This window comes from Aquarana catesbeiana, linkage group LG05, assembly GCF_042186555.1.
Source record: "Aquarana catesbeiana isolate 2022-GZ linkage group LG05, ASM4218655v1, whole genome shotgun sequence".
NCBI classification, from domain to species: Eukaryota; Metazoa; Chordata; class Amphibia; order Anura; family Ranidae; genus Aquarana; species Aquarana catesbeiana.
The window spans coordinates 393,672,689-393,690,001 of record NC_133328.1 but is presented as its reverse complement, the minus strand read 5'-3'; the positions used below and the strand labels follow the sequence as shown (position 1 = coordinate 393,690,001).

The following is a 17,313-nucleotide window of genomic DNA, read 5'->3' as shown; positions in this document are numbered from 1 at the left end:
CATCCAATCATGTACAAGCAAAAATGCTGTTTTTTATTTTCCTCGCATGTCCCCCGCAGATCTACAGCGACTGTACTTCCAACTGCACTTGTAGTGCACAGTGGATTTGCCTTTAGTAAATAAACCACATTGTTTGCTATCACACTTTATCTGTAAAATGTAAAAGCAAATAAACATACCTTTTAACATTTGTACACTATTTTTATATGTTGTATACCGGTACATCTTCATTTGTTTTGTTTCAATAACCTATTTAAAAATATGCATGTAATATTTGTGTATAACCAATCTTTTGTATATAATTAGGTATTTGATGGTTTTCTTACAGCAAATGTCTTTACTTTTCTCTTCTTAGGATCAGAAAGCAACTGCAGTAATGGCGTTATATCCAACAAAGCTCACCAGTCCCACAGTCGTAGTAAACACCAGCCTTCCAGCCTTAATGTAACAGAGCTTAACAGTATAAACATGACAATGTCACAGCAAATCAACAGCTATCCTAGGTAAGGAGTCCCCACTGTGAATGAATGGTCTGCTTGATGACACAAATTTTCTGACAACTGTCAGGTTGAGTTTGTGCTGCTCCTGCAAAGCAGCCTGTTGTGTGACTCGCTGCACACTGCCGCATTCCTGCTGACTTGCCAGAATATCGGCTTGCAAGGCATATATTTCATTCATGCTTCTGTGCAGTCCCCGTAATGCGTTATATGGAAAAGGCTGTTGTAGAGCACTTTGAAATCTAAAAGGCTCAGGCAAAGACTAAGCCGACATCACTTGTGTTAAATAGGCCTGATTTTTAGTTGGCCTCCTACTGCCATTTATTTTTTCCTCCCAGGTTTGTTTAACCACTTCAGACCCGGAAGGATTTACCCCCTTCCTGATCAGAGCACTTTTTGCGATACGGCACTGCGTCACTTTAACTGACAATTGGGCGGTCATGCAACGTTGCACCCAAACAAAATTGATGTCCTTTTTTTCCCACAAATAGAGCTTTCTTTTGGTGGTATTTGATCACCTCTGCAGTTTTTATTTTTTGCGCTATAAACAAAAAAAGAGCGACAATTTTGAAAAAAAAAAGCAATATTATTTACTTTTTGCTATAACATAAATATCCCCCCTGAACTGCAATCGAGTTCAAGGTTAGATTTCTGCTGCTGTTTCTAATTATAAAGTGGAGAAATGCGTGCACTCCGGGAGTAACCACTCTGATACCTGTTCAGCTCGATTACTTCCACATCTCTGTTTATTTCAGGACGGTGCTAATGTTTTATACACAAAGAATAATAGTTTATACGTAATTGCTATGCAAATGTGGTCAGTCTAATAGGTACATCTTATTGGCTGAAATACAAGAATGCAGAAACTTGATGCTTGAAGCTTGGTTGAAGCTGGTTCTCTCTTCACTTCCTTATTCTTCTAATGCGGGGGTAGTAGGGGATAGGCGCCATCTTTCTTGGTTCCAAAGCAAAGCTGTTTTACTATGTAATAAATAAGGAGTTGCATAGAAACATGTATACACAGAAGAAAATAGACATTTTTATGATTATCATTATGTACATTACATTCCTCCACAGTGCATTTTTATTTATTTTTTTTTATTAGTAATGACTGCGATCTTTATCGCGATTGCAGCGGACACATCGGACACTTTTGACACTATTTTGGGACCATTGACATTTATACAGCGATCAGCGAAATAAAAATGCACTGATTACTGCGTAAATGACACTGGCAGGAAGGTGTTAAACACTAGGGGGCGATCAAGGGGTTAACTGCGTTCCCTCACTGTGTTCTAACTGTAGGGGGGGATGGGCTCTCTAGAACATGACAGAGATCTCTCCTCCCGATCACTGGGAGCAGTAGATCCCTGTTATGTTGCTAGGCAGATCAGAGAAATGCCATGTTTACATCTCCCTGTTCTGCCTCTCCGTGCCACAATTGCGGGCCACCGGCGGACATCGAGTCCACGGGACCCACGTGCACGCTCACGCCCGCCCACTAGCCCGCGATTTGAAGGGGACGTGCAAGTACGCCCATTTGCGCAGCCGTGCCATTGTTCCGACGTACATCGTCGTGCGCTGGTCAGCAAGCGGTTAATAGGTTAATGTATAACAGCACATGTAAATAAAAATTTGATTTTTTTTTTTTTTTTTTTAGGCTTTCCTACACATCAATTTTATTATGGTAACAAGAGGCTCCCTATCACACTCTTTCTTAAAACCCTGAAGTTTAACAAATTTTTTTCCTTTAGTCTCATTACTTGCTTCCAATACTGTGCGGCTGCTGGATCCTGTAGAAATCTTCACTGAAGGGATGCAGGCCCTCTTCCTGGCTCTGACCTTCTGTCACTGCAGTGGTTGATAGTTTTAGGTCTTCATGCAGAACAGCAGTACAGATGGACAGCAGCAGCACATCGGAGCTGCACCTCTCCATTTGGTAAAGTTTTTCATTAATTCCTGTAAGATGATCTCTGAGAGGGAAAGGAGTATAAGATAAGTCACAAGATCCTCTCCCCGTTCTCAGATCATCTTACTTGCAGTGTAATCCATGAAAGAACTTTTCTCAATGGAGAGCAGGAGTGGCTGTGGGTCCCTGCCGGGTCATCTTTTGTTCATTTCGGCCTGGAGATCCAAAGCGGTTATCTCCCCCCTCAGCACCAGCAAATTCAGAGCCAGGAAGAGGAAGGACATCCCCTGCAGTGAAGATTTCTAGAGAATCCAGCAGCCTCCACAACGGGGGACATGCTTCATTACAGCTAAATAATGCAACTAAGACTGTGGGAAAAAAAAATAGCTGAACTTCAGCTTTCAAATGTTCTTGCCCTAGGCTTCAGCCTTTTTGGCCTTTTCTATAAATCTGAGGTTGATGGTTAAGTAGAATTTCCTTTAAAAATGAAAGCTACCGATTTATTTGAAAGTGTAAAGAAAACTGCAATTAAAATTAGTATTGTTTAGCAAAATATTAAAGTGAAACGATATTTTATCTATTTATTTATTTAAAAAATTCAATTTAATTCACTTTTAATATTCAAAGTAAATCCATCCACGTTTCCATGCTTTATTTTGTTGAGAAATCACCTTGAAAAAATCCCCCCTAGCGTTTCTGGCCGTGGCCATCTTGAGTAAGGGAAGAGAATTCATGTAGCATTTATTTTATGGAATCCACCTGCACTTAGCTCAGGCGTGCAGGCAGGAGAAGATGTACTTAGCTGAGAAAGTTCCTCCTGAAGACTCCTGGGATGTTTGACATAATTTGCTTAGGGATGGAAACCATGATGTAACTGAAGAAATGTAAAAAAACAAAAAGTAAAAAAAAAAAGTAAATATGATATACTTTCATAAATATTTACTAATGCTAGCAGAATAAGGATTAAAGATAGTCAATGTTGATTTAGAGAGTGAAGTTCTGCTTTAAGTAAACATTTCAACGTTTAAGTTAAAGAGCCTATCCATTATTTCTACCTGCTCTTAGGCAAGACTTTGTAGAGTTATTTAAAGGGAAATCACAGTGTGTTCCTTGTGAGCTCATAATTTGGGTTAAAATTACAGTGTTCACTGTGAAAGTCATTTTTGATGTGACTTTAAAATAAAACGTGTTCTCATTGTTTATTTGAATGGAATTTTATAAATGAAATATAGAGATTTCTAGAGGAGTCACTAGAAGAGCGCTCTTATTGGCTCCCTCCCCCCTTTCCTCAATCTTCTCATTACCATCTTTTGGTACGCTCTAGTTATACTCCACTGTCCCTTCACTAGCAGATTTATGTTCTGCTCATTTTATGGAGTACTATAAACAACTTCTTTCTGTATCTCTGTTGAACTAGTATATGATGATGTCCCTCACACTGTGTAATGATGCTTACTTGCTGATCTTTGTACCTTGTTACAATTTTTATACGTCATTGTCTGTACCAGTTTATTGCCACAATTCAATAAACATATTTCTGATAAAAAAAAAAAGACTGATTGTGGCAAATAAAACACAGTATTTGATTCATTCAAGAGACCTGATATCTTGACTTTTTAATCAATAATGCACTTGCAGCCTACTCTAATGGTAGAATAGGCTAAACGCAAAAGAGCTGTTCAGTGCGCTATTAATTAGTTGTGCATATATTGAATTCTGGCAATCGTGAGGCCTTCTATTCACAGAATAGTCACACTTTCCCAAGGCATCTTTCAGAACAGCACCTGAGAGATAGTGACTCCTCCCACCGGACCACAGGAAACGCCTTCTTCATCCAGTTCTTTAAAGGGAGGCACCTCCCTACCACACCTCAGTTATTGTGTTTCCTCCGGCCCGGAGGGAACATCTTTTGGTGGGGAGCCAGGATCTCTTAGGTGCTCCTGAGAGACAAGGTCTCCTCTCATTTTTTTTCCTCCTTTTTTAGAGAACTTCAGCCCTCCCATCTTACCAGGGCTTTGGCAGCGGTAGGTTCGGGCTCCTCTTATCCCCTAGGTGCTTGGGGAGAGCCGCAGAAGATCTGGTGACCCGGATCTTCAGGGGGTAAACGCCCTCCTTCATTTGGGCTTTAGCTGTTTTCAGTGTGTCTATTGGACTTGGGCCATAATAGTATATTATATATTAATATGTATTCAAAGAACTAAGGTGTATTTATATCTCAAAACTATACTACTTAGAACAGCGGTCGCCAACCAGTGATCAATGAGAATATTTTGGTGGTCCCCAGGGGTTCTGCTGCAAATCAACATTGTGGCAGATATATAGTGCCCAATGTTGTTTTCAGTGTGCACTAACAGTCAATACTGTCAGTGAGCATTGATACCCAATGCCTCCTCTGTAGTTTCGGCTCCTGTGAACTCAGAGGGAGGCGCCGGGAGTACTGCAGAGAGCTGGAGGTGAAGTAGGGGACTTCCTAATGGCAGCTCTGATCAGACTGTGGGAGGGAGCATGGAGCTTGAGCATATGGCTGGATAAGGAGGTGAGATCCAATCTGTGTAAGGTAGCAATGTGATGCAGAGTGTGGGAGCCGGAACCTTGTGTGTGTGTGTGTAAGGCAGCAATGTGATCCAGGCGGAGGGGAGCAGAGAGTTGGAGCGGTGTGTGTGTGTATAAGGCATGTAATATTCATGTTAGTGGTCCGTGGGATTCAAAATTGTGAGGTCCAAAGGTTGGCGACCACTGACTTAGAGGGTACTGTTGTAAAATTACAGACATTTGGGGTATTTTAGATAATCTGGCACACACCGGGCTATACTTGTTATTTTTTTAACTTTAGTTTGTTTAAAATGTGGAAGGATTAGAACCCCCTGTCAAGTTTTCTACTGCTGTCTAGGGCTCTGTTGAAGAGCCTTCCCCATACTTCCTGTCCTACTGAGGCACCTTCACAGTTTTTCAGGTGGACCTGATCAGAAGCTCAATGTGAGGTTGACATGTGGATGTTAACGGACATCCACATCCTTTTAAATTACGTTCTCATTTACATTCAACTTGCCTTAGACTGTCCGGGTATAGAAACATTTTTTGGAGAAGATCTGTTCCTTTTTCAGTCTTTCCTACCTAAATGTGATAGATGAAAAGTAGTCTGATGTAATCGGAAGCAAGTCCATCCATAGGTCTAACGTGTCCAGAAAGCTGCATTTTTTAATGGAGCTAGACACTAAATGGACACGAAATCACAAAAGCAACCATCCCATTTTGCTCTCATTCAGCAGGGGATCTGTTCACATTTCCCTAGCTGAACAGACTGGGCAACCCACAATGATTTAATCAGGCAGGAGGTGAGGGACCAGGGACACAAAACAATACAAATACTTAAGTAGAATAAAGCAGGTTTTAGAACCGCTTGTCCAATTATTTTTGCAGTTAACATTAACAATCTGATAGACGTTCTGTTCCTTCCCCATTTTATCCAAAACTAAAAACAATGACTAAGCACAGGAGTAGTTAGGAGAATTCAGCAATAATTGTACCAGATCATTTAACTTACTGTGTGGTCTTATGAGAAGGGTGGTTTTATCTGCTGACATAAATATTTTCAGGTTGTCAATAAGACAATACCTAATATAATAAAATAAAATCAGATGATCGATCGTTAATCGGTATTACGTATTTAGTGTCATGATGAGGACTGTGTCAGCAGAGGATTTTTTTTCTTTGCTCTTTGTGTCTCTGTAAAATAATGTTTGCACCTTCTTGCTATGCATTTTGCTAATGTAAGGTATGCTTTTGTTTTCTTACAGCAGTGATGTAGAAATGGAGACTGATCACTACTCCAATGGGTTTGCTGCAGCCTCATCTAATGGATTTCTTAATGGCAGCACAAAGCATGACAGTGAAGTGGAAGAATGTGACACAGAAATGGGTTTGCCGTGATATTCATTGCCTTCATCATTAGTTAGGATTAGCCTAATGGGGATTTCCCATTTAACTGGCAATCCAGTATTGCATGTGACCTCTTTATTTAGTAACACAGAGATGTCTCCTGCCACTCCAGGTTCTTACTGGGGTCTGAAACTCTAATTCTAGATTTAACATCTGTATTGCTGTGTAGTCAAAAAAATTGTTATTTTGCTCCATCAAGGTATTACCTGAGTAGCTAGCCATACATAATTTATCACTCCCTGATAAAATATTCCCCCATTCACGTGGATGAAGGAATCTCCACTGCCAGCTGTTACATTTACATTTTAATAATGTGCGGTCACTGTTTGGCCGACTGGAGTTTCCATGCCTTACAGTAAGCCAGCAGATGGTTCAGACCATTCCTAGATGACCCTTTTAATCGAACCACAGTGGCTGTAAGGATCTGTAATAGTCTCTGACAGTAATTGGGTGGGCATGGGAGGCATGATGCAAGATAAACGTCTTGTTGACAGTCACCTAACAATACTATTATTTAGGGGTGCTGCAAATGACATAACATGCAGACACCTGAACAATTGCTGGCTGATCAGACTTTCTTCTTAAGATATCTTTTATCAATAACAAGTGCATCTAATGCTCAGAAGCTGATATCGCAACCAGTGCTTTAATCATTTTACAAATATTTGGCCAAACTAAATGCACTGGGCTGGAAATATTACCTGTTTTTTGTGTGTGTCTGTTTTTTTGGGGGTTTTTTTTCTAGAAAACCATTAGCAGTCCATGTCTTTTTGCATAATGATGGTGTTAAATGAATATACAAGGAAAAAAGGTTTCCAAGGCCTAAAATGTTTTGTTCTCACTGTGTACACTATACGTACCCCATTATCTGACACCAATTTGAGCATCATAACACTCGTACCATGTGAGGGTTAAAGTGGAAGGGACAGAGTACAGTAGTTATGCTAGATAAGATGGTTGTTTTTTTAGTAGGGACGGAACTGATATAAAAGAAAAAAAACTTTTTTTATTAGGTTTCCCATGATGTTTTGTGGCAAAAAAATTTTGACACTAAGGTGGGAACTCTCCAGGCTAATACGTATTGGCTCTATTCTAACTACATATTCTAGCAACGCTATTTTATGGTATTCTCTCAAGAAATCCACAAAAGGGATAGGTTGAATAGATCAAACGCCAACCAATCTGTTCCATCTTGGTAGATCTGTTGTCAGATTGCCAGTTTACAGTCTATAGGGCAGTGTTTCTCAAGTCCAGTCCTCAAGGCGCCGCAACAGGTCATGTTTTTAGGATTTCCCTCTGATGAAACAGCTGTGGTGATTACTAGGGCAGTGAAACTGATCAAATCACCTGTGCACAATAATGGAAAGCCTGAAAACATGATCTGTTGGGGCGCCTTGAGGACTGGAGTTGAGAAACACTGCTATAGGGGAATTAGAGGGGACAATGCACATATCACTTTTAAGAGAGGACAATGATAGTGTCAGTTTGGAGCCATGTTTAAAGCAGACCTTGCACTTCAAGCATGTTCTCCTTGTTCAATGTGCAGCTGACACCCCCCTTTGGCCATACATCTCCTTTAACTAACTTTTTTCCTCAACTGGGTTTAATTTATTGCACTTTTATCCAGCCTCTTGGCAAAGAGGCCCACGTTTCATCATACAGTATATCATGGGTGAGTTGGAAAGAAAAGTCACAGTGGGTTTCAGCATGTCGGGCAGATGTCCCACCACCTGTTCTGAGTGATAGATCAGCTAGTGTATGTGTTTCATGCAATGAATAGCAGAAGAATATAGCCTAACACAAGGACAAGTTAGTGGTACCCAAAGGGAAATTCTAGTTCTCCTCCCTCAAGCGCATTTTCCATGTTTTGGGAATTCACTTGGTCACATATGTCAAACACAAGGCCCTCAGGCCGAGTATGGCCGGCTAGGCCTTGTCATGATCTCCCTGTAAGTCAATGCAGAGCCGCCTCCACAGGGAGGTACTAGAGCCAGGCCAGGTAGGAAAGAGTAGAGATGCAAGGAAGCTTGGTTGGGGTTGCATAGTGCACCCCTAAACCCTGCACTTTGTACACAGTGCACCCCTGAACTCTACACGTATTGTACTCCTGAACTCTGTACATAATGCACTCATTAACACTGCACTCTGTACATGGCTCACTCCAAAATCCTGCACTCTGTACATAGCACACCTCTGAACCCCGCACTCTGTATGTAACACACACCTTGAACCCTGCACTCTCTGTGTAGCACACGCTAGATACAACCGGCCCTTTGAAGACAGCAATACTGCTGATGCGGCCCATGATGAAATTGAGTTTGACGCCCCTGCACTAGGTGAACTCTTGACTCTCCATTACAATATATAACAAAATGTAGTGCAGAAAGCTGAAACCGGCTTTTGCTGTCACAGTAGGACCAGAGTTTGGGAGACATCTCCATGCTGGGTCATGAACAAAGTGGAGAGATGTGACCCACAGAATTTCCACTTTAAGCTTATATCTTCTATCTTTCCCTGAACTGAATACCTGAAATCTGATCTGAAGCCTGATATGGGGAACACACGCACTTGACATGCATTTTAGAATTCTTGGTTTGGTTACCATACAAATGCACTATTTGAGGAAAATGGTAGGTTTTGGAAAGGATCTTGTTGTCATGTATGACTTCATCATTGAGTATTGTAACTGGCAAACTCCCTTTTCTTACAGAAGTAGATTCAACTCAGGTCAGACGACAGCTGTGCGGGGGGAGCCAGGCTGCTGTCGAGAGAATGATCTGTTTTGGAAGAGAGCTACAAGCTATGAGTGAGCAACTAAGACGAGAACGAGGAAAAAATGCCACTAACAAAAACATGTTAAAGGTATGTTTGCTGTTTAAGCTGCAATGTCATGTCATGTCATAATTTGGCCCTTGTGTATGAGAGCTGAAAACAGTCACCATGTTTCACTCACCCGCATCCCTCAGCTACCCACAGAGAGAGGCACTCACAATGTTTGATGTATGCAGTATGTGATGTAAGCGCCTGCCATCAGACAAATATATTGTCTGCCTATGCTGACCTTCTGAAAATGTTAGATGCCTGGCTGCCTCTGTCTTCAAAACTTTGCGTTTCTGACCTGGAAAAATTAATTTAGCACGAGGGTTAAGAGTAAAGTCAGAACTCCAACTTTGCATACTTGTTCTGGAAGAGTCCGGGAGGTCACTTGACAGCCAGGGAACTAGTATTTTCAGATGGAGACCAGCAGATAGCAGACTTTGTGCTTGTTTCATGACAGTTTCTGTTGAGCATCAACCTGGGAAAAGCCTTTATTTGGGGGCTTCTGGGATGCACTGGGCTGCTATTTACTCAAACAAGGGGTCTGTTCAGACACCATAAAGTGATATGGACCTGTTGTCTCTATAAAGACGAATCCACTATTGTATGTATTTTCTTTTGTGTGGCTGCAACATCAGTTACTATGCCACACTGTGGATTAAATAACATCTCATTTTTTTTTTTTATTGTTTTGTCTCCTATGGGACAAAGTACATGCAGTATTTCATGTATCCATTAGAGTAGGTGCTTCTGATAACAGCTAGGAAGGAGACGGATGCTGCATAACGACAGCATTTCTCAGCTTTGAGCACTTTCTCCAGATAAGCAACAGCAAGAGGATTGCATAAAATCTGTGCTTCCAATATGTCCATGATATTTTTATTTAGAAGTGTGTGTTCAGAATTTTTACTCATCATAAGCCTGGGATGCACTGGACTGCTATTTACCCAAACAAGGGCTATGTTCATGCACCATTAAGTGATATGGACCTGTGGTCTATTTACAGTGAATCCACTATTATATGAATTTTCTTTTGTCTGGTTCAGGCTGTGACTCAATTACTACACCATACTGTAGAATACAAAACTTATCTCTCATTTTATTTTTTTAGTGTTCTATGGGACAAAAGTACATGTAGCATTTTATGATAACAGCTAGGAAGGAGACGGATGCTGCATAACGACAGCATTTCTCAGCTTTGAGCACTTTCTCCAGATAAGCAACAGCAAGAGGATTGCATAAAATCTGTGCTTCCAATATGTCCATGATATTTTTCTTTAGAAGTGTGTGTTCAGAATTTTTACTCATCATAAGCTTGGGATGCACTGGAATGCTATTTACCCAAACAAGGGCTATGTTCATGCACCATTAAGTGATATGGACCTGTGGTCTATTTACAGTGGAATCCACTATTATATGAATTTTCTTTTGTCTGGTTCAGGCTGTGACTCAGTTACTACACCATACTGTAGAATACAAAACTTATCTCTCATTTTATTTTTTTAGTGTTCTATGGGACAAAAGTACATGTAGCATTTTATGTGTTTCTGATAACAGCTAGGAAGGAGACAGATTCTGCATAACGACAGCTTGTTTCCGCTCTGAGTACGTTCCCCAGATAAGGAATGTATAAAATCTCTGCTTCCAATGTCTATGATATTTTTATGTAGAAGTATGTGTTCAGTATTTTTACTTCTTATGCTAATGTATTTTTTTTTTAATCAATTGAATTTATTTTACAGGATGCATTTAGTTTATTGGCTTATTCTGATCCTTGGAATAGCCCAGTTGGCTACCAGCTTGATCCCATACAGAGAGAGCATGTGTGCTCTTCTCTCAACAGTGCAATATTAGGTAAGAACGATCATTCTTTGGTGTAAAGACCATTCCAACAATTAGTACCATTTATTTATTGAGGTGGTTTTATAAAACCTTAGTTCAAATAATTTGCAGGCCTACATCTGAATTGTCTGATGATTGGACTTTGTTCAGTGGCTGCTCTCATTACTCCATCTCATTTGTCTGTCTGCATTTCACAGATGCATATATTTTATACACAAGGCCTTGTTTTATACAGATAATCCTGGCTGCAGTTACTATAGAAACAGTCTGGGAATTCTGCCAAATTCAATGCTACACATTTCACTGTGTATTTGTGTGTGATTTGAGCAGTGAGGGGGTTGTCTGGCTAAACGCACAGGCAGTCATTCTTCTTTCCTTTACAGCAGTCACAATTATACTCCTCTAAAGCACGATATGTAATTTAACAAAGATTTTTTCCCCCCCCCAAATTCCTGACATGATTAACTGTATATTCTTTATCACCATTCAGGTGTTAAGAATATGCAGACAATAGCTTAGAGCTGTTCAAATGAATAATTTGTATTTAATGTTAAAAAAAAAAACAAAACGTATTTCGTAGACGGAAACTTGATCATTGTGTGCTTCATTACAACTACCTACGTTTTATATACATAAAGATCAGTAGATCCAGGACTAGAGGCAGCTGAAATAGTATGAAAATTTCAACCTTTATTTTCAAAGTTAAAGTGGTTGTAAACCTCAGACATGAAAAATGAACAAAGCCTATCCCTCTGTAGTGTGTACTTGTCTCAAATACAGAGCACTAATGCCCCGTACACACGGTGGGACTTTGTTCGGACATTCCGACAACAAAATCCTAGGATTTTTTCCGACGGATGTTGGCTCAAACTTGTCTTGCATACACACGGTCACACAAAGTTGTCGGAAAATCCGATCGTTCTAAACGCGGTGACGTAAAACACGTACGTCGGGACTATAAACGGGGCAGTGGCCAATAGCTTTCATCTCTTTATTTATTCTGAGTATGCATGGCACTTTGTCCGTTGGATTTGTGTACACACGATCGGAAATTCCGACAACGGATTTTGTTGTTGGAAAATTGTATATCCTGCTCTCAAACTTTGTGTGTCGGAAAATCCGATGGAAAATGTGTGATGGAGCCTACACACGGTCGGAATTTCCGGCAACAAGGTCCTATCACACATTTTCCGTCAGAAAATCCGTCCGTGTGTACGGGGCATTAGTGTCATTTCTGTCCACTGCCTTGTTCCTCTGCTATAAGAATAAGTCGCTTCTGACAAGTTTTCCTGACACCAAGAGAAAAATGGTGACAGGGGAAGGACCTCCAGCTAATTGTCAGCCTTAACTATGTTACTGTCTGGAGGAAGGGACCCATCCCTTTCAATCCGCTCTCAGAGCTCCCCTCACAAATGTAAATTCAGCTCTACCCCCTGCTTTTGAGAGCTGAGAAATCCTGTGTAAATTCTGCACTCTGAATGGATGCAGGGGAAAGACAGGTACAACTTGTGTAGGGGGATTTGTTTCATCACTGGGTATATGTAAGGGTTTACAACAACTTTGAGGCTGATCCTTCTTCTGAAATTTCTAGTTGGCAGTTGTGCTGAACCTCTGGCTTCAGGTACTGAAAAAAGAACACGTATGCATTATATTGTAGCTCGCAGGTCCCTAGATGTGGTGTCTGCATCCGATTTTTCTTTTTTCAGGTTGGGTACATTTTCTGCAAGTACAAAAAAAAAATACCTGTAGATTTTTCCAGCAATTGTCTGTGAACCACAGAACACCTCCCCCTATGTTGTGAAGATGAGAGGGAGATGTTTTTGAGCCCCAGATGAAGACTGAGTAGCCTGGGGTGAAAACACTGTTCCTCCATTGATACTGTAGAGTGAGTGAGTATTGTCATCCAAGGATGGAAGTGCTACTGACAAGATCACCAGGTGAAAATAAAGCATAAATAAAGAAAATATAGCCACTGCTTCTCAGGACTGGTAGCTGCAGTGTAATGTGGGTCTTGGGTTTAGATATGCTCTAAAGCAGGGATATTCAATTTGTGGACCTCCAGCTGTTGCAGAACTACAAGTCCCATGAGGCATAGCAAGACTCTGACAACCACAAACATGACACCCAGAGGTAGAGGCATGATGGGACTTGTAGTTTTGCAACCGCTGGAGGTCCGCTAATTGCATATCCCTGCTCTAAAGTGTCCATATCTTTTGAAAGTTTATCTAATCCCCAAACCAAAAATTGCTATATATTGAAGCTCTTTAGTCCATAGTGTAACACGGTGACTGCATTCATTTTAATTTTCAAGCTTTTTTTTTTTTGCTTTATTTTCACCTGGTACTCCTGCAAATACTGCAAAGTACTTCCTGTCATCGGGTTGCTTACCGTGAAGGTTTGTCACGCCTTCACTGTATCTAAGGAGGGTGTCATGGTTGTCATCCTAGACTGCTCTCCTGATATGGACTGCTAGTAAAGAAGATTTACTCTTTTACAAGGACACTGCATTTCTGGCAAGATCAACAGGCTGCATTTTCTGAAACAAACCTAAGGCAACCACCACATCAATTGACTGTCAGCTGCAACAGATTGCATTCATGATCTCGGGTTTAGTACCAAGCAGTACAAAAATAAAATTCACAACAGCAGTACTGAAATTGCAGCCACTCTTATTTTCTGTGGTGGCAGGGGCTTGGCAGCCTGACAGCCACCTTTATGTAAACAAGCACCAGGTGCTGTAAGCTGTTAGAAACTGAGTATGTATGAATTACTCCACAGTACATGCAGCTACTGAGGTCAGAGAGGACTTGTTTTTAGCTGTCCCTAAGACTATGTCATTAATTTATTGTTCATAGTCTGGTCACAAGTTGACTTTAGGACAGTATAGTATGATCCATTCCTTCTAGTTGTCATAAGTTGTGGACTAGGATACGTTTCTATTGTTTTAAAAACTGGAACACGGTGTTAGGCCTGTTTCACAGGGACTCAGCTTGTTTAGGAGTAGTGTGAACAGCAAGCTTTGTTGAAGCTTTTAAAGTACCATTCAGCTCCAATTGAACACAGACCCAAATGGGAGTGCTGATTATCACCTTAAACAAGCTGCTAGCAGGTTTTAGCACTACTTAAAGCTTGTTTAAAAAGTCTGCTAAAGCCTGCTAGCAGCTTGTTTAACTGCTTGCCGACCGCCCCACATACATATAATACAGGTGAAATTGCGTACTTGCGCGCCGCCGCCGACCAGCTCCCGCTATGATTGGACACATCGGGAGCCAATCGGCAGGTCCAGCGGACCCACCGATCGTTCCCAACAGAGGCAGAACTGCGGTCTGCCTATGTAAACAAGGCAGATTTCCATTCTGTGACAAGGGAAGACAGAGATCCTGTATTTCTGCAAAGCAGGAACACGCATCTCTGTCTTTCTACAGTTAAAGCACCCCCCACACAGTTCAAAATCACTCTCTAGGGAAACATTTAACCCTGCCTGTGTAATTTTCTGACGGTTGGCAGGTGCCAGCGGTAATCCATGCACCCGGTGATAAACCTCTGTTGTGTTTAATCACAGCATGGCCGGGTCGCTGTGGTAGTGCGCCCGGAAGTGTCAGATCACGTACTAGGTGTGTGATCTGGCGCAGCCAGGCTGCCTTGCCACCATATATCTAGGTTTTACGGTCGGCAAGCAGTTAAGTACCGTAGTTTTGCTGCATTCCATGAATGTAAGCAATTCTAAAGCGTGACATGTTTGGTATCTATTTACTCTGCGTAACATCATCTTTTTATATTTTCCCAAAAAATTGGATCATCTATGGGGCCTTTTTGCATTAAAATTCATATTTTTTTCCCCAAAAAAAATTGCGTTTGAAAAATTGCTGTGCAAATACCATGCGATATAAAAAAATTACAATCACCACCATTTTATTCTTTAGGGTCTTTGCTAAACAAATTATATATTTAATGTTTGGGGGTTTTGAGTAATTTTTTAGAAAAAAAATGATGATTTATACATGTAAGAGGGAAATGCCAGAATTGGCCTGGATGCGAACTGGTTAAAGGCTTAGAGAAAGCTGCTCGAAGCTTGCGGAACGTTTCATAAAAGCTTGCTGTCCACACTACTCTTATACAAGCTGAAGCCTGTGTGACACAGGCCTTATAGTTAACACATGCATTTTCTATTTTCTTAGACCTATTCATTTTATAATAGAACCCTGTCAGACTGCCGTTTTTGCCAAAGAGGTGAATTTGTTTTGTCATAATGGTATCTCTATGTTCCTAACAATATTTTGTGTGTTTAATCCCATAGATATACACAACCTGCCAAAGCAGCCACCCCTCTCCTTGGCTCTGGAACAAGCTGCTCAGTGTTTAGAGATGATGGCTCACTCAGGCATAGGTTCCTGTGCATTTGCCAGGGTGGCTGATTACTTACATTAGCTATGCATTAGAAGAAGTCAATGTAAACACAGACTATATATGCAGTATGGGAATACTGTAAGACACATAGACCAGCTCTAGTTACTTGGAACTTTTTATTTTGTTTTCAGTTATACCATTTGTAACAAGCACGACTCTACCATTGACTTTAAATAGCTATTTTTTTTATTACTATAATTTCTTTCACTTTTAAGAGAAAGTTGATATGTAATTCTGGTGTGATATATACCAGCAATAATTTGATTTGACTTATATTAATCCTATAATATTCTCTTCCAATACGTGAGGTACAGTGAAGAACAAAAAATAAACAAAAAAAATTCAAAGACTCACAGGGTTGTGCTAAAGGACAAGCAAAAGGCTTGCAGCTTGGTCCTGTGGTTTTTTTTTTTTTTTTTTTTTTCTTTTTTAATTTTGTTTGGGTGCGTAACAGACACTTCTGTGCTGCAAAAGGATAAGTGTTTACAATCTGCATCCAGGCTTTTTATTTGCACAGTCCATTCATTGCCTCCAGGTCTTCACTCACCAAACTGTTATGTATCTGTTGTGAGCCTGCACGCACTGTGATTGAGAAACAGAACTGCCAGTGTACCAGTTGTGTATGTTCACTTGGCATGTCTAAAGTGTGGACATCAATCATATATGCTTCTGGTCTATCTACTAACCTGTAAAGGGCATCATCAGATGTAGGACATCTTGTGTGGATTGCAGAATATCCCCAACTCTTGTTGTAAGACTTGAAATAACCTGTAATTTCTTTTCCTTCTATCTGCATCTTGACTTTGTAGTCCCAGGATGGGTTGCTGTGGCCAGCTTCAGCCTTTGTTCTCGCTATGGGCTGTGTCATTGTTTTTTCCTGTTGTGTGATAAATTCTTTATTGTAACATGTCAGCACAACGTGTGATGTGAAGACTTCTGCTCAACTCATCCCATAACAGGACTGCTTCTTCTACACTATATTAGAGATTGGTGTGTCTTTAATCATTTATTTATAGAAAAGAACCAAATATTTAGTCTATTTCTAGGTATCTTAATTTCACCTTTGTACACTTTAATTTTTAAGTGCTAAAATATTGAATAAAAATGTAACTGTACTTAAATTAATCTGCCAATAAAAATTTCAAAATTTGGAAACTGAAACAAGGCTTAACATTTTTCTGAATGTGTCTTGGCTCAGGGGGAACTCTGTGTGCCAACCTAGGCAAAGGGTGACCTGGTGCTTCTTACTGGAATCAAGGTTTGAATTTTAAGGGAAGATTCAAGGAATTTTAAGTCAGATCTGTCATAGGCCTGAGTCTATGGCTACACTGGCACAGAAGAAAAAGGCCTTTGCTACGGAGAAATTTCACCACTTGTTGGCATTCATCTAATTTGCAGCACACTGAAACCAATATGATTTGTAACAAGATAATTGTTAACAATCTGTTAAATCTCTGGCTGTGTCTGTCTGCTTTGCATAAGCAGAGCGCACACAGACAAGCCATCCACCTGCTCAGTGGGGATCAGCGGACAGAGTCCACGCTGTGCAGACAGACTCCTGGCACCCCATGTGAAAGGGGCCTAAAGAAGTTGTTCAGTCTGTTTGAAAAAAAATACTACAATTACTTTAGCTGCTTACTTTTAATAAAGGACACTTACCTGTCCAGGGATTCAGCACTGTCCTTCAGCCAGAATGGTTGTTCGCCGGTGTTCAGGTTCCTGGCACTGCCATGTTTACTGTGCAAATCCAACTGTGAGTCCCTGCAGTTTCATAGCCATCTCCCTACTGTGCATCCGTGTGCCGCACTGCGCTGTGTGACTGGTCCCACAACCTCCTGGGACCTGCGAAATGTCCCAGGAGGTTGTAGGGACGGAGAGGGAAGAACTTCTAGTGGGATTGCC

The 17,313-nt window shown here is 40.8% G+C and overlaps 1 protein-coding gene across 2 annotated transcripts in view; it reads left to right on the top strand.

Annotated features, from left to right (window-relative positions):
- The window catches only part of RANBP9 (RAN binding protein 9), a 90,095-nt gene extending 73,520 nt beyond the window's left edge, over positions 1-16,575 (top strand). The window contains exons 10-14 of one of the 2 annotated variants that reach the window (XM_073631085.1): positions 356-503; positions 6,204-6,325; positions 9,059-9,207; positions 10,905-11,016; positions 15,302-16,575. In XM_073631085.1, coding sequence (XP_073487186.1) covers positions 356-503; positions 6,204-6,325; positions 9,059-9,207; positions 10,905-11,016; positions 15,302-15,432 — 662 coding nt within the window. In that variant the 3' untranslated portion in view covers positions 15,433-16,575. Of the gene's footprint in view, positions 1-355; positions 504-6,203; positions 6,326-9,055; positions 9,208-10,904; positions 11,017-15,301 lie in introns of both variants that reach the window. The other variant, XM_073631084.1, reaches the window with a different exon arrangement.
- Positions 16,576-17,313: the final 738 nt, after the last annotated feature.